Source organism: Melampsora larici-populina (assembly GCF_000204055.1).
Source record: "Melampsora larici-populina 98AG31 unplaced genomic scaffold MELLAscaffold_30, whole genome shotgun sequence".
In the NCBI taxonomy this organism is placed as follows: Eukaryota; Fungi; Basidiomycota; class Pucciniomycetes; order Pucciniales; family Melampsoraceae; genus Melampsora; species Melampsora laricis-populina.
Window position 1 is genome coordinate 493,650 of NW_006768794.1, and position 22,535 is coordinate 516,184.

The window sequence follows — 22,535 nt, forward strand, 5'->3', positions numbered from 1 at the left end:
TACTAAGTACCTCATGGCATAGTATAGCATAGACTATTTTGCCAATGTGATGGATCAGTGAATTACACCATCCTCTGCTTGTAGTCAAGGACTCTCTCATATGTGAGCCATCAAGGAAGATTTGCTGGACATTTTCCTCAAAATAAAAACTCAACTTACCAGATGGCAAGACCAAAAGACAGCGAGCTTATTGGCATGAGTATAAAAGAAACTAGAACTCAAAACAATCAAGAAAGACAGGAATTGATCTGCTGGACCATGACTATGCTGAGCACTGGAAGAAAGTTCTTTTTTTTGAAGACAAAATGATAATGACAACAATGGGTACAAAACTCAAAAGCAAACAAGCGGGATGGATTGAGTTGACAAGATTTGTTGTGAATATAACTTCCAAGCATGGCAAGACTGTGGCTTCAAGGTTGATAGCCTTTTTTGCTAAGCTAAACTTCAATAAGATGAAAAAACGCCTTAAAATTATGTGCCTGATGTATCCCAGGCTTTTTAGGTTTGGAGATGACAAGAAAATGAAAGTAGAGAGATAGATCCATTTTTTGAAGATTCCATTGAAAACCTGTTCTTTGCTCTCAAGTATTTTTTGTAGAGGTATGAGATCCTAGATTCCTCTGCTTCTTTATGTGACTGAAACTCTCTCATGAGTTTGTCAAAATTCAATGCTAATTCCTTCATTTTGATTCTATTGAACGAGAGTTTATGTCTCAAAACCTGTAGATCTTGGATCACATCTGACCTCTGCTTCACTTTTTTGAGGATGGTTTTGATCTGTCTCTCTGATATTTGATTATCAATATTGTTTTGAATTTTGAATTGTAGTGCTTTCAACTCATCCATTTCACCAAAACCCAAATCCATTTTATCCATCTTATTTGAAATTCTTCCACCTTGTATTATCCTCAGATAGAGAGTATTCTCATCTTTGTTGATGGCCTTAGAATGAAGATGATCTCTGTATATCTGGTTCATAACTTTGAATTTATCATCACTATCACGCTCCTGTCTCCAATTTGGCATTTCAAGTTGATTTTTGATCTTGTTCTCATAGTGTGAAAGACTTCCTGTGATGACCAACTTGTTTTGAAGTTCATTCAAAACAATATTTTCTAAACTTTCTTCCATATATTTTTCAGTGATCCTAAAAAGAATTAATTTTTCCATTGGTGAGAATGCAATTCTTTGAAGTGTGAATTTGACCTCTTGGGCCAAAAATGGATCCCTTAAAAATAAATCTTGTAATTCATGTGTTTCAGACAGTGTACCCTTGTCCTCTAACCACAAGAAGTGTGAGAGGGCCAGATCATTCTCAGAAATAGTACTTATGATGGCCTTCTGATATTGATCGGCTAAAATTGATAGATGGTGTACCTCATCCCCCTCAAGAATATCCCTTGCTTTCAACTTTTCTAAAAGGCTATCTTCATTGCTACTTATGGGCTTTATATCACATCTCTTTATCAATTCTAACATAGCTTGCCCTCTTTCATCAGGTTGAAGTGCAATCAACCGCTTCTTTTCTAGGTCATTCAACTCTTGAATCATGAGCATCACTCTCTCTTCAGGCTTACAATTGTTATGATCATCAGTCCCAATCAATCTCAACTTTTCTTCTAGAACCTGAAGTTGTTTGTTAATCACCATGTATGAAAAGAGTTCATTTATCTCTTTGACTCCCTTAGCTTTCATGATTTGTATCACAGTTAATGGTAGATGGGGTTTGTCTAATGAACTCATAATATAACTAGCAGATCTAATCTCTGATAGAAATGGTGCAAAGAGTTGCATTTTGATTTTTGGTTTTAATTTTGAAAGATCTGATTCTATGTGTTTGATGAAATCTCTAGCTACACTTAAGTCAGTGTTAAGATCTGAATGAATTCCAATTTGAATTTGATGTTGGCGCGCTTGAGGTTGAAACCTCATTTCTGCTTGTAATTCAGTAGGTGACTGATCCCACATTTCAAAAGACTCTAACATTTTTCTCATAGCTATCAATTCAATCTCAAAATGCTTTTTCAAAAATTCTTGCTCGTCTTTTGATAATTGTCTTACATAATCAAGCCTGTGATCAATATCTTCTAAAGCCTTTAGATATCTTTTCATGAGAGCAAATATGGCTTTTCTAACCTTTAGACTTTGTAAATTTTGATTTTGAGTCAAGCTTATTGGTTGAGTTAAATGTGTCTTTTCTAATATGTACATTGTCATTTCTTCATCTATGCTTAATTCAATCTTGGATATCAACTTTGACCAAACATCTATCTTCCTTTGAAGCTCATTGTGTGAAAGCTGATGGATCAAAAACCTGATCACACATTCATTGAACAATTCATAATCAGATGTAGATAATGAAGCTTTATTTTTAAAGTTTTCAATCAATTTTTCTTCAGCAAAAGATAACTCAAAACCTGAGAGTAACTCCTCATAAATTGATACCACAAATGCTTGATTACTGAATAGAGAGAACTTGGGTAAAAAGTGTTCTTGTGATAATTTGTTCAAGGATTGCAGGGAGATGATTTTGGGTTGATCTTGGTTCCCCAAATCTTCTAGCCAAGATTTAACCCATCCACTTTCTCCCCTCTGAGTTGCAATGTATCTCATCATTGAGGATTGTTTGAGTTGAGTCTCAAGTCTTCCAAGACCCTCTACAAATCCAGGAACAAGGTTTGTTTTACTAGCTAGAGAATCTTCAAAATCAGCTTGTGATTTCAGTAGTTCAGTCATGTAAGAATGAATTTTGTTCTGAAAGTGTGACAGTTCATATAAGCTAGATTGTAAGATGATTTGATAAGAAACTATTTCATTTCTCAATTCTTCTGCTTTTTTTATTGTGATATGCTCTTCTTCAACTGATTTCAATAGACCTTCAATATGATGAGCTGTTTGTGTTAATAAAGTAATTCTAGCTTGTATGTCTTTAGGTCCTGGTAAATCATCTTGTTTAGATTTCAGAGCTTTACTCTTCAATGGATCAGAAAGGTTGATAGAGTGATCCCATTCTTGAAACTCAGGAGATGGTGTATGAAGTTGCATTGCGTCAAGTTTTTCATGATCATCAAATGTAAGAGAAGTATGATCAGAACTCGAACCACCTGAGGAGGTCCTAGATCTTTCAGAAGAATACCAAGACCGAGTACAAGCAACTTGATCAGGTGAAGTAGGAATTTTCCGTTCAAGGTTATAATTCATGTATGTACTACTACTAGTATGTCTTGTTGGAGACAAAGACGATTTTCCTACAATTTTACTTGGTGATGAGATTGGCATGTATTTATGAGGTGTCAGAGCTGGTTTAGCGCTATGAACAAAGAGACATAGGTTCAAGTAAGATATAAGCCATGACTTTGGCTGGAAAACTCCAATTTTGCGCTTCATTCTTGACCACGTATGACGATGAAAATGAAGTATATATAGTCCAAGAGTTTGGCACAGTAGGTCGAAGAAAGTGCCGATGGTGTGTTTGAAGTTCAATGAATTTTTGGAAGTCGAGAAATGGGAATCAAACAGTGCGAGGGGGGAATAGACAAACGAGAGGATGAAGGGGTAGATGAAAGGAACATGCTCATATAGAAGAGCACCTATTATCGAACGCGTCTTGAAGTTTGAATGACTACGGCGTTGCTCTCGCTCTCGGCTGAGCCTTTTCGTCGAGAACGGCCCCCGTAATTTTCTTGACCCTCCTCCTTCTCGGAATTAAGCTTCGTCTTTATGATGAGTGATAAGTTTGTGTAGGCGGGTTCCAAATAAAGTTCGTGATATCAAAGTTTTACCAAATGTAAAACCCTTTCAGAATTCCGATCGCCTCACGTATGGCCTGCTCATTTTGATCACTGATACATAATTCCTCGCCTCCCACCCCCAAGAAAAAAAGTCCTGCGTTTTTGCGGGATTAAATGATTTTTGAATACTTTGAAAGTAACCTTGAATCTCAAACGCATTTACGAAGCAAGTCACAAATTTCCTTTACAAACAAACTCATTGGGCCTCGGGCCTTTGGCGAGGTGGGACTTGGTTAAACTCATCAGAGTCTCACGCTGTGCCGCTCGCGACCGAGCCCCAGGACTTGGTGAAGTTTGCTTTACGAAGCTCCGACAGGCTCCGAGCACATTTCTCCGCTCAACCTGCATTGAAATTCGTCTGAAGACTTGCTTCAGCATCCTCTGTTTCTCTTTCAAACCTTTTCTCACTTTTCTCTTCTGAGTCTACGTACAAAGATAATTGCACGTCATGTTAGACTTGTTTGATACCAGATTTGAGTTGAACTCAAATTGAATACATAAATTGCAAAATACATTTTGTATAATGAAAAATTTAAGAATGGGCAATCATTTCAACTTTCATTTCCCACTTTTGTGTCATCCTATCACCGGTGCATCCGATATCCTTGAAGTTATTCGTACATTGGGAAACCACTCCACCCGATACATTCGGGATTGGCTTCTTCCTTACGATATTCAGCTGAGGAAATAGCGAAAGAAAAGGAAAAAATAGAGATGCATAATACGGACTTATCCAATACTAAAGAAGAGGTACTTCAGCATTCTTTGATACTTGAAAGTTGTGCACACTTGGTTAAGAAATTAGAAAGTGCTCTGATATCCTTTCGTTTCAGTCTTCCATCACCTTTTTAACTTCAAAGGATGAAGAAAAGTTCGACATCTGTAAACGCATTCGATTTGAGGTAAGTTGAACATTGAATGAAAAAAGAGAGAAAAACACCCGCACAAAATCAAATGTGAAACTTACTCCATCAACTTTGTCTGTGGTGGTTTTGATTATCTTTTCCCCTCGTCATTGTATAATTTTTTATCAATCTCAATAATTTTTGTCATATCAATAGGTTTTTGTACAAGAGCAAGGGTTTAAAGCAGAAGATGAATTTGACGAGTGAGTCTCGGTGTAGTTATTCTCAATAATCGCAATTTCGATCGTCGTGCATAATCCAAAAGTCTTTCCAATCACGCACTCCGAATTCTCCTCCAGATTCCTCATATGAAGCCAAATAACTAATGCTTAAATTCAATTGGAAACCTAGTCTAGATGATCATACGACCCATGTGATCTTATCCAGCCATTCAATTCCAGTAGGCACCTTACGTTTCACAACACAACCAAAGATCAAATTATCCAGAATTGCAATCTTGAAGTCTTATAGAGGCAAAGGTTTAGGTTCAAAATTTATAAAGTTGATGGAAGATCATTTTTTAAAATCAGATTCAAATCAATTCAAAATTTCATTACATTCACAAGTCCGAGCAATCAAATTTTATGAGAAACTTGATTTTGTTGCTTTTGGTGAAACTTTCTTGGGTACGTCATCAAGCCATTCTCTTCGTTTGATTATTCAGTTCTACGCTCATTTGGTTATATTATTGTTTAATTTTATTCTCAATGTGATCCCAATTTCCAAGAGGACGGCATGCCTCATCAATTGATGATCAAAGAGTACAACACACCGCTTCAATAATTATAGGATTACTTCTTGCAAGAATATCAACAATCCAAAGTATCAGAGAGAACCTAGCGCCATTATTATATGGTCAGGTGATTGGGCATCTCAGAGTTAAAGGTAACATGAAATGATTTTGTAGTGTACAAGTCCTTGAATTGTAACTTTAGAAGGCTTTGGTTGTTTTCTTAGTCCTTCAAGTTTTGTTGAAGAAAAATTCAAACTTCATGGGATATATTGATGTCAAAGCCCTGAGATGGCATAAACAGAAGATGAAGTACATGTTACATTCCATACATGAGGACAACAGTTCTCAACAATAGGAATTTGACTGTTGTGAAGGATTGCAATGGTAATTGTCACCATGTCCATCTCCGTGTAGTACCTCAATGTGTACACACCAAGAGGTTTGAAATAGATCATGAAGAGGTCTTCTTGTGATTTCAGACTGTTAGACTGTGCTGGTAACCAGACTTCTCCTTCCAAACAACATAAGGGAACCAAGTGGTCCTCAATGCAGAGTTTGCTTGTCTCCATTCAAAAAGACAGCCTTAAAGAGTGTGTTGCCACACCTCAACAGTATGTTACTTCCACAAGATCACAAATCAATCTTGTACAAGCACTACAACTCAGAATGATTCCTTTACAAGTCATATATATTCCACTTGAATCACCTGAACATGTGTTTGTCCAACATTAATTGTCTGTATCAGGCTTGATATAATGTGATAATGATACAATTATCTCTTCAAAAGTTTGGAATTCTGATCACTGGAAACCGGGGCTCCAGTAATTTCACTGAAAAGCCTCAACTTCTTTGGTCCACACTCATCTTTTGGGATTGACCAAAGCAGTTTGCCAATCACTTTGCTAGTTTCACAAAATTTTCACTGGAAATGTTTTATATGGGTTTGAAAGCATTTAAGAAATCACTTTTTGAAAGTGAAGAAGTTCACATAATTTAACTGTTCTAGGTGGATGGAAACATGATTTAGAAAATAAAGGTGAATCTAAAGGTGATTGACCGGGTATAGATACTACCATGAGGAGTTCATCCAAAGTACACCAAAGCTTACCTACTGGTACAAACACATTGATGAAGAATGCTAACCATATGATATCAATCTTGTCTTCAATACAGATCTTTGGATAAGGTCAAAGAACACCAAACTTCAAACTCATTGTCTATAAGTTCAGACTTCACTGCTCAATGCATGCCTTGGTTTATCACACTTCTAAGGCTACAATTCTTTGAAGCAATTCATCATGTTTTGTTTTTTTGATAAGTTTACTACTTTCATGGAAAAAAATTCCATTAATACAAATCATTAAATATCTGATTGGATATAGTTCTGCTCAGTTATCTACTTGTCTGGATAAGCAAATCACATGTAATATGTACTGTAGCTTTGTTCAGATTAGGGCTGTGGCCCGGACCTGCAAACTCGGGGCCGGCCTTGCGACCAGACCCGGACCTGATGTGACCTGATGGCTCCCCAAAACAACTCAGCTCACTGAGGGCAAGGCCAGAAGTTGAGCCCCAAGGCTTGGTAGGGGCAATGGGTGATGATCAGCTGGCAGGTAAGTTGTATCACAGCTGGTTTTCATTCAAACATTGTTTATTAATAGGCTTAGTGACAAGAAAACCAATGCTGACCTGGTGGGGTCAGGCGCCCGAGACGTCTGCAGGGCCTTTTTGGAGCATTGCCAGGCTAGGTCTTGTGGCCCTGCGACCGGCCATGTGGACCATTGAGACATGGTTGCGGTCGGGGTTGTGCCCGGGCCACAGCCCTGGTTCAGATTGATACAAGTGTTTTAAAAAGTTGACTTGTATTTACAAGTGCATTCGGAAAACATATGACACATTTACTCCGCCGGCCCCAACTAATGTGTTGTATATTTTCCAAATGCACTTGTACATACATCACAATCACTACTTGTGAAATATTCATAAAGCAGTGTAACAGGAACAGAAGGGGAATCTGGTCCCTAGGACCCATATCCCTATCTGGGAACCTCTTTAATACTGACAGTGGCTACATTCAAAATTTGTAATGTGGGCATGATTTTTGAATGCCTGCATCCAATTTTGTGGGAAAAACCCATGTAGGCCCTGTTTTTGGCAGAGCCAGAGCCTACATGGGTTTTCTTTGGGCCACAAATAGTGGACTTTTTTAAAAACTTGATTTCTCAATTTTGGAACTGGTTCTTTTTGTAAATTCCTATAATATTTTGTTGTTTGATTTTCCTTTTCACTTTAACTTTATTTTACATTACATATTTAATGTTGATCAAGTAGCAAGCTTTAAATTTCTTCAAGTTTGATCAAATCAAATCAAACAAAACAAAAAATTAATCAATTTCAATCAAACTTTACTAAGTCCAAAATCATGCCAGGGTTTTACATTGCAAGGAATGATAGATCATGATTATTCCAATTCCCATTGAAGTAAGACAGATTCAAAATTCATGCCAACACCTTCTGCTGATCTTTGTGTTAAGAATAGGAATTGAAGTTTTGAATGATTTTTAGAACTCATCATTATTTAAGATCAATACTTATAATCTTTTACGCCACCAGAATTTAAGAAGTGAAGGTTTGCTTTGAAATCATTCTTGGGTTACTACCCCTCAGCATGACAAGGATCCAAAGAAGAAAGATTGAGAGAATCAAAATCATTTCAGTCTGCAAGTTAGGTCTCACAAGCTTGGAGATAGAAGGAGTCATACTATAAATGTCAGATTCTATAAACTAGACCAAAAAATGTCAGACCATCAAACAGGTTATCCTTCACCGCTTGTTGAAAACGAGCCACCGATCTCATGGTGCTAAGGATGATAATGTCTTGTGACTGCATTAGATTTACTTAAATCAAGCTTGAAGTATGTATGTAGAATCCTTTGAAAAATTGGTGAAGCTCTTACTGCAATCTTAAGTTTAATAACATGATCAAAAGAAAAATCTCAGTGAAAGATACAATTGAACGAGAAACCACACTGTCAGAACCGTTACAGAGGTTCAAAGTGACGATGTGATTCAGTGATTGCAATCAAACTCAATGCTTGAATTAAATTCAATTTCCACCCAACTAAGAAAAGTTCATTAGTTTTGAGAAGATGGTGCTAGATCGAAACTGGAAGTGGGATTGATTGAGCTGCTTGGATTTGTTTTGATGAATTCTTTGTCAAAACTTAATTCATCTTTGGAGTATGTCTAATTGTACAACAAAGCTCCTAACTTACCTTTTCAAGACCATCTTTTTCTGGTGGTACAAACTACTTTTTTTGCAAGGGAACCCTGAACTGGAGTGTGAATGAATACATGCAACACCTGCTTGCTTGCTTTGTAACTCTTTCTAGCAAATTTTTCTATCACGGCTGGGTCAATTTGGTGATTTAAAATATCTCGAGAGGGCTTGGTATGATTCAAAAGTCAGACACATTAGGTCTGGTGTAAATGATTGGACCGGGGGCAAAACAGCAATAGGTGTCAAAATTCAAATAGATGTTTTTATCAAATCATCCTTGCTAAGGCAAATTCTGTTCTAGATACAACAAGTTGAGTGTCTGAGAATCCTTCAATAGTTATCAAATAGGCTTGGTGGACCGCACTGAGTCTGTGCTTGTATGGTTGTGAGGCTCTCAAAAAAATCAATGAAGTTGACTCAAAGAGTGGGAAGAGCTGCAGCCATTTGGCTAACTGACTATCCGAATTCAGCTGTTGAGAATCCTCACCATACTATCCTCAAACTGTTTTCATAAGTTAAAGTACCTATGTAGTCTCTGATGACAAGTAGCTCATTGAATTACCTAGCAAACACACTTAAAAATTATCCGCAACAAACAATAACAAGTTATCAATAAAGCAGACCCAAAATGAATAACAAAAGGATCCCACTATTTAGCGCCCCCTTGGCTGATATCCGGAGCCCCCCGGGTTTTCACCAAAACCCGTGTGACCCGCTGACACCCGACTATTTTCAGCCTATATTTTGCACAGTCGGACCTCGAGGGCTCCCTAAGAGGGCACAAACTCGCAAATGAGCCCCAATTAATCGTTAGTTGACCTATTTGGTGCCCTTCCATCCTTGATGGGGCTGCGAGATGAACTAACTGTTAGAGATCCAACTACTAGAGATATGCAAATTGTTCATGATCCTCTTGTGGTCTGGAATCATCTCAAAGTTTTTCACTTCAACTCTTACAAGGCTAAAGCTCAAGCATATCGAGCTCGCTCTGCAAACCATGTCACAAATCAGATCAGACAGCTTGAAAGTTCATATCAATGAATTTTCTTCCTTACTTTGTGAATTCAATAAATCAGGATTGATAGTCTGTTTCTTATGTTGGACACTCTACACTTGTGGTATGTTTGTTTTTGTAGTTTGTGTCCTTTTGTTTTGTTTTGTTTTCTGCCTCTGTTATGATGAGTAATGATATTGTCCTCTTCGACAAGATCCAATCCTTCAGGCAAGACTGGATTATCCTTGAATCGATACTTACGAACTTGAAATAAGACTTCAATCATGTATTGAACTCGTTTGCTAATGGTAGCTTCATGTAAGATTAAACGGAATCGTTCATAAACACTGTTATTGGCTTTAGGTTCAGCCTCCGAAAATAAAGCAACAACTTCTTTGGTGAAACCGACCGCAATCTGGACTGAATCATCAGTGGGGTTTTCAAGTAAAGGAATGATCATCTCAAAAGCTAGGAGATGATGAGCGACTTGTTGGTTGACTAATTGAGATATGTTTATGCAATGCATACGGTCTTGTGTGTTCATCGAGCTCAGCTTGTCGCACTTTTATCGAAGTGACAATGGCTCTGTATCGACTTCGCTTACTTCAGATAGTTAGATGGGTGTTGTCTACATGTACAAAAGAGGAAACCCTTGACTGAACAAGATCAATGGAGGATAAATAGAGGAGATGAAGTAAAGATCGTGGGTGCCCCTTATGATCAAATAAGGAGCCCCTTTTTGTAGGAAGGGGCGCCAGAAAGGTTTGTAGCCTGGTGTCCGACCCGAGAAGGGGCGCCGGATACTGCTCCGAGGGCGCTAAATAGTGGGATCCTTAAAAAAGACTCTAAGATTTCCGAACAGCTACATCCACCCCGAGGTCCTAGAATTGGAAATGGAAAGAAATCAGTACACAACTCATAAGAATGAAAGGGAAGAAGTTCCCACCTTAATTCAATGGAACAAAGCCTAAGATGTTTTCATCTACATTCAACGCACAAAATTGAGCTGTAATTGAAATCGAGCAAAATCAAACAAATCAGTAAATGATCAAATGAGAAGAGGAAGGGAAAGAGAAGGAGGAGGAGAAGGAGACATACATGGTGAAGAGGTAGTGTCTGAGAGGTCGAATAGAACAAAGGGCCTCGATAATTCGACTTCAGATGATTCAGAGACCTCGAATAATTGAATCGGGGGTACATATTCTCTAAGACGAGGTTCATAGATAGTACGAAGAAAGTCGGGGTCCTGTTTGGGAAAAGGTGGTGGTAAGTTGGTCAAAGGAGGTTCAGTAGGACGAGTAACGTTAATCAAAGGAGCCCATAAACAAGCGATAGGTGGAGAGATGGCGGGATAAAATCGATGGAGAGGAAGGTCGAGATCTTGGTTACGAGAGCGACGATCCATCATCCAGGATAAGAAATCAATGAAGGAAGAGTAGAGAAAGTAGAAGAGAGGAAAGGTGAAGGTGGTAAAGATGATGTCGAAGACAAAGACGGTGAAAAAGTTGGTGACAGGATGAAGTTCGAGATGACCAAAGTTTAATAAGGCGGCGTGAAGACAGAAGGACACAACCAAATAGAATGGAAAAGCGAGAAGACTATCACGAAAGGAAATCCTTTTAAACTGGGGAAGAGGCATCTTTGAAATCGGAGGAGTTTGTTAAGTGAGATTGGAAGTGAAAGGGGGATTGGAGGAATGGAATCGGGGGTTGGTGGTACGGATGATGAAGTGAAATTTGGATCTCTCTGAAAGATGAACGGTATTTGTATGGCTCAGATACTGAGTTGCCGGATCAGCTTCAACGCGCGTCACGTGAGTCATTATCTTTGTTTGGATCATAAAGCTTATATACGCGCGACAAAATACATATGTACTGATTGACGCAAGCTGATCAGTCTGTGTCAGATAGAAAGATAATATGATTAAGGTAATATAGTCGCCCCTTCTCTACCTCACTTGTTGATACCCACCTCCAACTTGCGTCAATCCACTCTCTTCATGAATTTTGATAATTCAAACTCTTCGAGTTCAGAGGTTGAAAAACAGGCTTTAATCGAGCGAGCGTTTTATCTGCCTCTGTCTACAGTTAGGACCTTCCTTTCTGGCAACTGTCTTGAGAAAAAGCAAAGACTCATTTCTCTCCCAGTCTCCAGATTCAACTCATGTTTTGAACATCAAAATCATCTCCGATTCTCACAGGTCCAATAGCTTTTCATTGATTTCCCAAAGATGTAAATGAATGTCGCGTAGCTAGGCTAAAGATCTATTCTATTTCTGCTTTTTAAATGCTTCTCATGCATATCATAGACCGCGATTTATTCAGCTTCATATTTACAAGGAGATTCGTCAAACAATTCAAAATCAGCAGATTGCGCCAAAAGCACAATGCCTTTCACTTCAGCAAGGCTTAAGTGTCTCAGCAGTACATGGTTCCTATCCGGGAGCCGCGTCGCTTGATCACTATAACTCTCTCTACAATATTTCCAATAAAACCAATGATGAAAACCCAACCATATAGGTGAGGAACTGTGCATGTGTTGCTCTTGGATCTGCCGACTTGGTCAGATGGCTGGCCCTCAAGCATTCCACGGTAACGGGTAGTGGGGATTGACAGGGGCAAGGACTCATTCATTTAGTATCAAAATCAATGGCCCTCACTTTGACTGAAGTTTATTCCTTAAATTTGGTTTGTACATGATTCTTGGTCAGACTTATCATTCAAGACCACGTTACGCAAACAACACCTGCGGAGGCAAGATGGAATTTGCTCATACATATATCTATATATGAATTTCATATCCAAGTTACACAACACAATTGGAATCCCCACATTCATTATCTCCTCTTATCAGCCAGAGAAGCGTTTATTGTTGATTGGAATTATCGTGCAGTTTTCAGAACGGATCGATCTATCGCAGAAGTAAAGAGATAGGTAAGACGAACACAATAGATTTTTCAAGGTACGACTGTCTCGCATCCCGACTCCATCACAAACCCATAAGAGGTAATCTCATTTATAAGAACTGAAAAGATGGAGAGGTCCATCGGAATACTTGGTTTTTCCTAGTTTTCTGTCGCGTAGTAAGTCTTTCCATACCGATTGATTAAATCAGATGAATGTTTTTAACAAGGAATGTTATCGATAAGATCTGTAAAATTCCTCAAGAAGAAAACAACCCATAGAGCCTTTCATGACACCTCCAGACTTTCTGATCAAACTTCTTGGCTAAATGATACAGTATTAAAATCCTGAATCTCAGTTTTAAGGTCTACTTTGAAGCAACAACTGGGAAAAACGTCTATGTCTCATAAGAGTTTCCCATTATTTTGGAGAAATTTAAGATTCATCGGATCTTCTAGGATCTGACTCGGAGTTTCTTGTGGCATTTTGGTGGTATAAAAAAGCGTTTATATCCTCAAAGCTAATCAACTTGAATGAATTGATTTGATCTCAGAGTCCAGTCAGCTATCTCACATTTCTACCAAACTTCCAAACTGAGACTGGAAGAGGAAATTCTGGGGACTACTTCTGCTTCAGATTTACTTCAAGTTCAACACTTCAGTTTATTGAATACAAGCTTGATGAAGTAATGTGATTTCTATAAGCAGTTCAGCGAGCCTAGTAACACAGAATTGATTTTTGTTGATTAGACTCACGAGTCAAGATAATTGAGATCATTGTGATCTTCTCGTCTCAAGAAATCTAAAAAGAAGCCAGGAAATTCTCTGCCTGAACCCAGAATGGTCATCTCCTGTATTTTGGTACAGCTCAGTTATGCATCAAAGAATTATAAGTCTCATCGGATTAGCAATCCTAGTGATTATTGCTCGCAGGGAATTCTTCAGTTGGAGCTCGCTGGTTTGTGAGTTTCAACTCGAATATCTTGTACTGAGTCTCTCATTCTCCAAGATCTCTGCATTCAATCTGATTCACAGATGATTCAACAAATCACAGCCCTACGCTAGATGATGTAGTACAATGATGTGTTAGTTGCCCTTTCTAATTGACAAGGTATAGACGAGTTTAAGAGGAAGCAAAGGATTTTCCGCTAAGATTTCCGATCACACGGACTCCGAATTCTGTTTGCTATTATCTCGGAGCTTTCTTCTTATTGATGCGTATTCAGGCCTAGTTATCACGTAGAAACAATCCAATATGCGATCAAGAGTAGTATGAATGCATCAAAAGTTGATTGATAGCCTTAAGCTGAACGCGTCACAGCTCTTCATCCAAATCCTTCCATCTTCTCTTGGGATGCGTTAGACGGGTACATAGGTCATTGAAGATGGGTAATGATTTGTTTTGCTATAAACTGCATGGATTGAGTCCACTCGAGATGTTATGGATTGGTCAAATGAGAGATATAGTAAGGGGTTCGTTCAACTTGAGAAGTAAACGGTGAATCATGAATGGATCCAGATGAATGTTAAAATTTGAATGTTTGTTGATTGAGTTTTTGACCCCTTAACGTCGACTGTCGAGTAAGTACATAGTACTTAAGCTTTTGATGACCATTCAAAAGAAATACCAGCTCAGCAGATTATCATTCAGTAGACACTTCATCAAACCAATCAAGTAAGATGCCAAAATCAAATCAAACCACCAATTCACTCAAACCAGGTTTCTCAACTGGTGGTTCATTTCAAGCTTGTAAGTTGATATCCTCCTTCAACTCATCGTCCCATAATAAATACACTGACCCAATCTCTTTCATGGTGAGTTTAGTGGCAGTCGAATCGATTGAATCAGATTCAGAGACTGATTCACAAACCACTCCGATCATTCCATCACATCGAACACCTTCTACTGCCATCTCATGGGATTTTTTTGGTTGATTTGATATATTGTTTTTGGTTGTAGATGGATCGGAATGAAACATTTGAACGTTATAAGCGAAATTCGGTGGAGGAACCTATAAAAGATACCATTGAATTCATTGACTATATTCGACAAGACTGCGTTCCTGAACTTGAAAAAGCTGATATGTAGGACCTCAATACCTGATCATCCACTCACAGATGGGTCGTTGGCCGATTCAGAATGTTTAGAGAGATCACTTTCCAAGAAGGAAGGTTTTTCATCAGCTCTACTTCAACCGATCCTAACGCCTCGATTTGCAATCTCATGTACCGATAAACTCTTACGCCAACTAGGCCAACTACTCCAATCAGATCCAAGCTTACGATTACAAACTCATCTAAGTGAATCGAAATCAGAAATCTCATTTACCAAATCATTATTCCCTAACATAGAAACATATACAGAAATACATGACGAATTCGATTTATTTACATCACCTACGATTTTAGCTCATTGTATACATTTAGAACCGAGTGAAATTGATTTGATTGAGAAATGAGAATGTGGATCAAGTCATTGTCCAAGTTTGAATTTTAATTTAAAATCGGGGATCTGTGAAGTGAAAAGTTGATTACAAGATGGAATTGAGAAGATTGGATTAGGTACAGATGTTTCGGGTGGACATGGGATTGGAATCTTAAGGTGTATAAGAGATGAAATGATGGCTACTAAAGCTTTAGGTTTCCATCAACATCATCATGATCCTCCTCTAAAGGAGACTCATGAGATTCAAAACAGTTTACATTCGATTAAGAATTTGTTTTATTTAGCTACTATAGGTGGTGCAAAAGTTTGTAATCTTGAAGAACGAATTGGTAACTTTATAGTTGGTAAAGAGTTTGATGGGATTATTCTACAAACTGGAGTTTCCTTTGATCCGATCGAAAAGGTTGAAGATGATGAATTGATTCGATTTGGATTTGAAGGAGTACCAGGATGAATGTAATCCGAATTTTTTTTATTGATGAATTTTTCAAAAAGAAATTTAATTGAATGATTTCTTTGAAAAATTCTTGTTTACGGTTTGTAACTTTTTTTGATTTTGATTTTGATTTGAATGATCTGGTTTTGTGTTTTGTGTGGTTGATTTGATTAACTTTTTTTAGGGTGATGATTGAAATATTCCAAGTGTATTTGTTAAAGGAAAAGTAGTGGGTAGTGCAAGAAAAAGTTTGTTTTAAGAATTCTTTTTTCTCTTGGTTGTGATAGAAGTGTTTTTTTCTGTGATTTTTCAGTCCTCATTTTTTCTTGTTTTCTTGTTTTCTTTTCCTTTTTCTCTCTCTTTCTCTTTAACAATTGAGATTTGGATTGAAAATTGATTATAGATGATCATGGATTGCTTTTCTTTCTTTTATGATTATTTTGTAAGATTTCTTTATAATTTGATCAATAATTACTTGAATTTTTTTTAAACAAACATCTATCGCATCTTTTTCTTCAAGTGTGTTGTATATCATTCTAAGTAGAACAAACTGGGACCAATAGTGTAAGAATCGCTATAGATTCTCTATGAGATCTTACCAAGAACTTCCTACAGCACAATAAAAGGTTGTACTTTGGAAACCAATCTACCAGCTTTCTTCTGGACCGAATCTGATTATTTTTTCTTGTGAGCCTCATTATGATCAATCTTTTCTTTATTTCTAATCTCTTGAAAATAATATCAATACATACTTTATATCTTTTTCTACAATTTTAGTACATGACAATTCGAATTTCAAACCAAAAAAAAAAAACAAGAAGCTTTCAACTTTGTGTTCAAGAAAAGATCTCTTCATATAAATCCTTATTGTTTGTCCGTTAAGCAATTCCAGAGCCGTAATTAAAAAGTCATGAGTGATGAAGGTATTGATGAACGAGTCGACGGCGGACGTAGGATTCGTGTGATGCAGTAAATCCGTATGCGCAGCGAGAATGTTAAAAAGTATGTAAAGAAATCTTAATGAAGCCTTGCCTACAGGAATATTAAGTTTAAGGCCAATTTAGTGATATATCTGGCTTAACACCTTTGACTTAAATTGATCACTTTGAATTATCTGAGTCACCAAGAATCAAAATATAAAATGAAAATTAATCCAATCAGCTTAGAAAATCAACGTTTTTTGAAACACATGTTAACTTACAAAACCAACCCCCCAAAAAATCCTCAAAAAAAAAATGAAAAAAACCTTCAAGTTCCTCTAGTTTGATCCAAAATCTTTTTAACAATTTCACCAAACTCTTCAAAAACCTTTCGATCCTCTAATCCAAACCTAATGCTTTCTTTTTGTCGATTCTTCTGATTCTGATTCTTTTGATGAATAAACGAACCTTGATCAAATTCGAATCCTACAAGTTCTTTAATTAATTCATGACGTAAATTCTCATTAGGTTCAAGATGAATTCGTTTTAAAGTTTCTTTAAATGAATCAGAAGAAGATCTTAAAAAAGTTCTAAATTCGATGCAAGTCACTAAAAAGACCACAAAAACCAAGAGAACCGTTCATAAAATCAAAATATCAGTTCGATTTTCAAGTTTTGACCGATTTCATTTTTTTGGGCGGGGAGATTGTGGTCATTTACCAATTCTTTCCCATTCGAATTTCCTCAAAGGTTTAATTTCATCTCTACGTAACGGATCATAAAAAACAGAACACTGTGCTTCATCTAGTTCAGGCCAACGTAAATCTTTGAGCCGTTTCAATGGTCTTTCTTCTTGCAGGATTTCTTCTTTAGGTTCTTCTATAGGTTGGGTTTCTTGTGATTTGATTCGGTTGATGGTTTCTTCATTCTTGGATCTCGTTCCTGGACAATTGGTTTGTTCTAAAATTAGAAAAAAACAGAATTCAGTATGGTTGGTTTACTTCAAGGTTCTGAAAGAAAAAGAGTAACAAACGTTTGTGTAAGTTGAAACATTTCACTGAACAACTGGAAACCAAAAAAATCAAAAAAGTCGGTTCAACTTGATTAGAAATTCTTTTTAAATAGGTTGAATGCGATTCTTTTGGTGTTGAGAAAAGAAATTAAAGAATTGGTTCGAAACTTAACTATGGAATTTGATCAATTGGACATGAATATTTTTTACTTTGAATTTCACATATACTACATTTGATTTGATGAGTTTGTTTCTTTTTATTTTGGTTGGTTGGTTTCATCTTATCTTAACAATGAAAACGAAGTAAGCAAATCGTTAAATTGTGAAGAGAAAAAATGTTTATTTGATTTGAGAATACGGGATTGCTTGAAATTTCCAAAACTTTCAACTTTTTTTGTACTTTTTCTTGGTGTGTGTGTCGGGGTCCGGAGAGTACCGAGCAGTGGTGTCAGCGGGCTCGGGTAAGTACCGTGTCGTTAACTTTCAATCTGATCAACTTCCCGAATCCCAGGCTCAGAATTCTAAAATCCAATGCCATAGAAACTTCGAAAACCAAAAACCCAAAACTTCAACCAAGACAAGATAAATCCATACCATCGATCAAAAGCAAAACAAGTAAAGATGAGTGTAAGTGATCTTGAACTCGATGAATCAACGACCGACATTCCCTAAATCAAACTGATTTAAATTCCGACCAATCTTCTTTCACACAGGATGATCGATTTACTTATATTCATCTTCCACATGAAACTTCTTTATGGTGTTATGTTGATGATCAAGTAGATTGGGCCATAGACTCTCTAGACGATCGTCAGTTTTTTTATATTCGGATTAACCATGATCCATGAAACCCAAATCGTAATCAACATGTTTTTTTCGCGGGTTGGTATATATAGGTTTTGATCAATCAGTTTGGGATCTTATTCCACCTTATCAAAATGAAGATGATGAAGGTAGATTTCAAATCTCACTTTCGTATCCATATTTCTCATTTTCCAAACCCTTAATCCTAACCTAAACCGAACCAGAAAATGAAAAAACTAATCAAAACTTCTTTCTTAGGTTTATTACCATCCAACGCCCATCCTTCATACCCCTACGGAAACCCGTACGAACAAAGCTCAAGTGTGTTATCGAATCCGATCCAATCCAGTCGTCTCTTACCCACGAATTCCTTAGTATCGGGTACCTCTTTACTTGCCACACCAAGTTTTATGAACCTGAACCATCCATCACATTGGAACGAATTAGCCATCGATAGTTTACTGAACCAAGCTAGTAATTCATCGAACCTGAATCTTTCAACCAGTTCTGATCAACTACTTGAACCTCAAAATCCTAATACCACTGAATCTTCAAATCGGGCTCCTGTTCTTCCTACTCCTAATCATCCGAATCCTAATCCTAATAATCTTAATCAAACTCCTCGTACACCTGTTAGGATGGGAAATGGTGATTTGATTAATCCGACGTGGGATGAAGGGGTTGGGTCTGATGATAGTGATCAAGATTTGATTCCTCAAGTTTGAAAAAAAACTTGACAAGTTTTCTTTTCGAATACAAGGTAAAGAAAGGAATTATCAATTTTTGTATGATTAAGTTATTAAATTAAATGATAAATAGGAAGAAGTGTACTACAGAACATAAAGAAACGTCAAAAAATGGGCAGGTGTTTGTTTTGAGTTGATAATTGAAAATCAGATTTAGACGACCAGACTATGAACGTTTGAATTTCTATTCCAATTGTCTGTTTGTAATTTTATTGATTGTGATATGTATCATGACCAGTCTGTTCGATTTCGATACCGTTAATCATGATCATGAAACAAAACTAAGAAGATATATAAATCATCAAAACTTCAAGATAGAAGTGGAGGCTATATTTCATTCATCGGATAAGTAAACTAGTTTGAAAATCAAAGTCAAGATAAGAAAGATTGAAGTCAAGATAAGAAAACAGATAGAAAGGATTTTCCATAGGTGTTTCGTTGAATATGCTTATGATGAACTTTGAAAGAGTTACTTATCTAGCTTATTTTAGTGTACTTTCTCAAATCACAGATTATCATTTACCCATATCTAAAAGTATAATCTTCAAAATCTCTATATGTGACTTCAACTTAATTGATCAAATTGTCCGTGAAGGGTTTTCAGAATTTGAGAAATTGATAGTTTAGTTGAACGATATGTATGCTGTGATTTATAAATTCAATTCAATCAAGGAGATCTATCAAATGAGTTTGAAGTTGGAAAGTCCAGAACCGGGTTTCGATAGAATATCTCAGTCTCTGATTCTCTGCTTAAGCTGACTTCTAGCTGGTGGAAGTCAAGTTAAGAAGGAACTTGTTTGAGTAGACTTGATTTTTTTAAGAGATATAATCTTTTCGAAGAGCTTGAAAAGGAAAAGAAGTTGATCAGTTCGGGTAAAGTTTAGTAAGTTGGGAATTTGATGAACAGACTCAGAGAAATTGGTTAAAGAGGAAATCGAAAGATAAGACTGGTGAATTGAGCAGATCGGTTAATCAACTTACAGATTAAAGATTCTGAATTATGACGTGGTGTTCTGTTAAACTTACGGTCGATGATGTCATTGGGTTTTCATCAAGAACTTTAAACTTCAGATTCACTATTTAATGGCCTTCATCCTCTTCACCGATTCGTAATTCCTTCATCATCTTTCCTTTCCATTTCACTTCATCTTACTATAAGAACTGTTGTAAGAAAGATTTAGATATAAAACAAAATGGGGTTATTAGATCAAGTAAGTTTAACTTATCATTTTAAATCACGACTTCTTTTTATCAAATCTTTCAATACCATTCATCATTCTTTAGACTTTGGCCTTTATTTTTTTTGTGAAGAACCGACACTTTCTTTGTTCTTCTTGGTTTCATTGCTTCATTGTTTTTTTTGTCAACAGATCTTGTTATTGTTGGATTTTGATTTGATTTGATTTCTGATTTTTATTTTCGTGTAGGCTAAAGAATTTGTTGGATCTGAAGAAGGAAAATCGATGATGAACAAAATCAGAGGACAAGGTAAAGAAATCAATCGGATTTACTTGTTTTTTTCTAAACTAAGAAGTGATTGTTGATTCATTTGTTCTGTTTTCGCTGGATTTTCTTGGAATTTGTTTTGTCAAGGTGTTGGAGGAGCTCAAGAAGATAACAGTTGAGTACACTTTCTGAGTTGTTCTGTTTTTATCAAAAGAAATTTGATCTCATGAGTTTTGGTTCTTAGGTTATGGATCCGGTATGGGTCGTCAATCTAATCAAAGCATGAACGATGATTCCATGATGGGTAATAACAGTTTGAGTCTTCAAGATTTTTTTCCTTCTCCCATCACCATGATTGATAACCAACAGAAACATGAAATTGTTTAACTTTTTGTTTCTTTTGGAATGAAATTTGATTAGATTATCAAAAGAACAATGATAATGATTATCAAAGTAACGATAGTTGAGTGATCCGCAGATTGATTCAAAACAATTCTTAAGCTAGATTAGTACTTAAAGATTTCTTTCCCCATTTAGATTACAATTCCAACATGCGTCAAAACCAAAGCCAAGGAGGTCTTGGTGATATGAATTCGAATTCGAATCAAACCAGTTCAAACAATGACGATTATTCTTCTCGTTCTAATACCGGTCTCAACAATGATGAATATTCTTCTCGTTCTAATGATGGTATGGGAACTAGATCTGGTGTTTCAAGTGGTGGAGTTAATGATAGTTATCAATGTGATTCCATTTCCTTTTCTTCATCTCATTCCTTAAACCAAACCGATCTGATCTTCTTTCTTTCTTTGTAGCGGTTGGTTCTGGTGGTTATGGTACAAATGATCAAGGAGATTCGTTTTCGAGAAACAATCAATCAGGTTTTAATAATGAAGATTTGAATTCTTCTTCTGGCACTTATTAATTCTCAAAGCTTCATTTCTTGAGCTTTTGAAGATCATGCGTTTCAAAATTGAATTGTATCTTTTCTTCTTTGTAGCTTTATGATTAGATAAAAAGATTGAAATCAAGATCGATCAGCTTGTATTCATTACTAGTTATTATTGATTGCTGATTATTATTGAAAGTTCAAGGCTCTCAATCTGTGCTTTTTTGTCTGCTTTACTTTGAGCGTTTGGTGCATAGAAGAGATGAGCAGATCGAGTCACTAGCTTTCTAAAAAGAACCATCATGGAAAGGTTGATGTAAGGATTATAACTACTAGGCTTGATGAATCTTACCCAGTGTGTCTCTTTGATTATGCGTCCTATCCTAAGAAGTGAACTTGGTTGAAGATTGGTAGATCTTTCTCTAGAGATCTATATGGGATGCTTGGTATGACTCTGAGTTGACTGACTGAGTTCAGATAAGAATCATGAAATTCAACTGTTTACTCAGCTAGATTGATTTCTCTTATTCAGTTGCTATTCAGTAAATATTAGCCAGATTATACGGTGTTGAGGTTGGTATTGCATATGATGAAATTGTATGTTTCAAGAGTGAAGGACTGGATCATAAATTCGACTGATTTTCCATGGGCACTAGGAGCGCGCTTCTAGATACGAGAATAGGTCACAGGCGCCTTAAAGTGACATAGTGACAACGAACATGAGTAAGCCCCGTGCTACGATATGATTTCACACCTTCTCCTTGGGAAATGGCCTCTTTACCATCAACGCTCTTTACCATCAAGATGATTCTTGATATATTCAGTAAAGCATTTGAACTTCAGGTTCTTCCCGGTTTTAGAATCCTTTTTACTCAAAGATTCAAGAACCGTTTCTTCAAAGTATTCTTCTGATTCTTATCATCATATTTTCTGGTTAATTCTCTCTCGTGTGAGTTTACCCGAGTCATCTCAGCGCCCAAAACCTATTCTTGGTTTAGATCGTTATCTTAACTTGAAGTGTAAGTCTGAACCCGAAAGGTGGTTTAGCTGGTGAGCATCAGGTTGTGACCTGATTCGATGCATTCTATTTTGATAAAGCCCGCGCATCCGAAACTTCTTGGTAAGCCAGGCAGCTAATTAATCGTAGGCTCTAGCTGGCTCTGGATATTCGACACGAACTGATATCGATCTTCCTTTAACTATTGACCTAGAGCCCTCAATTACATTA

The 22,535-nt window shown here is 36.8% G+C and overlaps 6 protein-coding genes across 6 annotated transcripts; 4 read left to right on the plus strand and 2 right to left on the minus strand.

The window, feature by feature from the left end:
• Positions 1 to 501: 501 nt before the first annotated feature.
• Positions 502 to 3,390, minus strand: MELLADRAFT_64977 (uncharacterized protein; the record flags this gene model as incomplete). Its single annotated transcript, XM_007412401.1, has 1 exon — positions 502 to 3,390. The coding sequence occupies one exon, from the start codon at positions 3,388 to 3,390 to the stop codon at positions 502 to 504; it is 2,889 nt and encodes a 962-aa protein (XP_007412463.1).
• A 1,118-nt stretch (positions 3,391 to 4,508) lies between these two features.
• On the plus strand, positions 4,509 to 5,787 carry MELLADRAFT_108564 (uncharacterized protein; the record flags this gene model as incomplete). Its single annotated transcript, XM_007412324.1, has 5 exons — positions 4,509 to 4,586; positions 4,628 to 4,696; positions 4,856 to 4,902; positions 5,087 to 5,325; positions 5,657 to 5,787. The coding sequence occupies 5 exons, from the start codon at positions 4,509 to 4,511 to the stop codon at positions 5,785 to 5,787; spliced, it is 564 nt and encodes a 187-aa protein (XP_007412386.1).
• An 8,781-nt stretch (positions 5,788 to 14,568) lies between these two features.
• MELLADRAFT_89475 (uncharacterized protein) lies at positions 14,569 to 15,067 on the plus strand (the record flags this gene model as incomplete). Its single annotated transcript, XM_007412325.1, has 2 exons — positions 14,569 to 14,693; positions 14,761 to 15,067. The coding sequence occupies 2 exons, from the start codon at positions 14,569 to 14,571 to the stop codon at positions 15,065 to 15,067; spliced, it is 432 nt and encodes a 143-aa protein (XP_007412387.1).
• Positions 15,068 to 16,738: 1,671 nt separating this feature from the next.
• Positions 16,739 to 17,702, minus strand: MELLADRAFT_108565 (uncharacterized protein; the record flags this gene model as incomplete). Its single annotated transcript, XM_007412400.1, has 3 exons — positions 16,739 to 17,019; positions 17,131 to 17,370; positions 17,633 to 17,702. 3 exons carry the CDS (start codon positions 17,700 to 17,702, stop codon positions 16,739 to 16,741), a joined length of 591 nt encoding a protein of 196 aa, XP_007412462.1.
• Positions 17,703 to 18,043: 341 nt separating this feature from the next.
• On the plus strand, positions 18,044 to 18,951 carry MELLADRAFT_64978 (uncharacterized protein; the record flags this gene model as incomplete). The annotated part of the gene is made up of 4 exons (XM_007412326.1): positions 18,044 to 18,049; positions 18,136 to 18,232; positions 18,319 to 18,375; positions 18,485 to 18,951. 4 exons carry the CDS (start codon positions 18,044 to 18,046, stop codon positions 18,949 to 18,951), a joined length of 627 nt encoding a protein of 208 aa, XP_007412388.1.
• Positions 18,952 to 20,072: 1,121 nt separating this feature from the next.
• MELLADRAFT_72416 (uncharacterized protein) lies at positions 20,073 to 21,542 on the plus strand (the record flags this gene model as incomplete). The annotated part of the gene is made up of 7 exons (XM_007412327.1): positions 20,073 to 20,183; positions 20,400 to 20,460; positions 20,566 to 20,592; positions 20,663 to 20,731; positions 20,839 to 20,880; positions 20,956 to 21,162; positions 21,234 to 21,542. The coding sequence occupies 7 exons, from the start codon at positions 20,166 to 20,168 to the stop codon at positions 21,341 to 21,343; spliced, it is 534 nt and encodes a 177-aa protein (XP_007412389.1).
• Between the last annotated feature and the right edge of the window lie 993 nt (positions 21,543 to 22,535).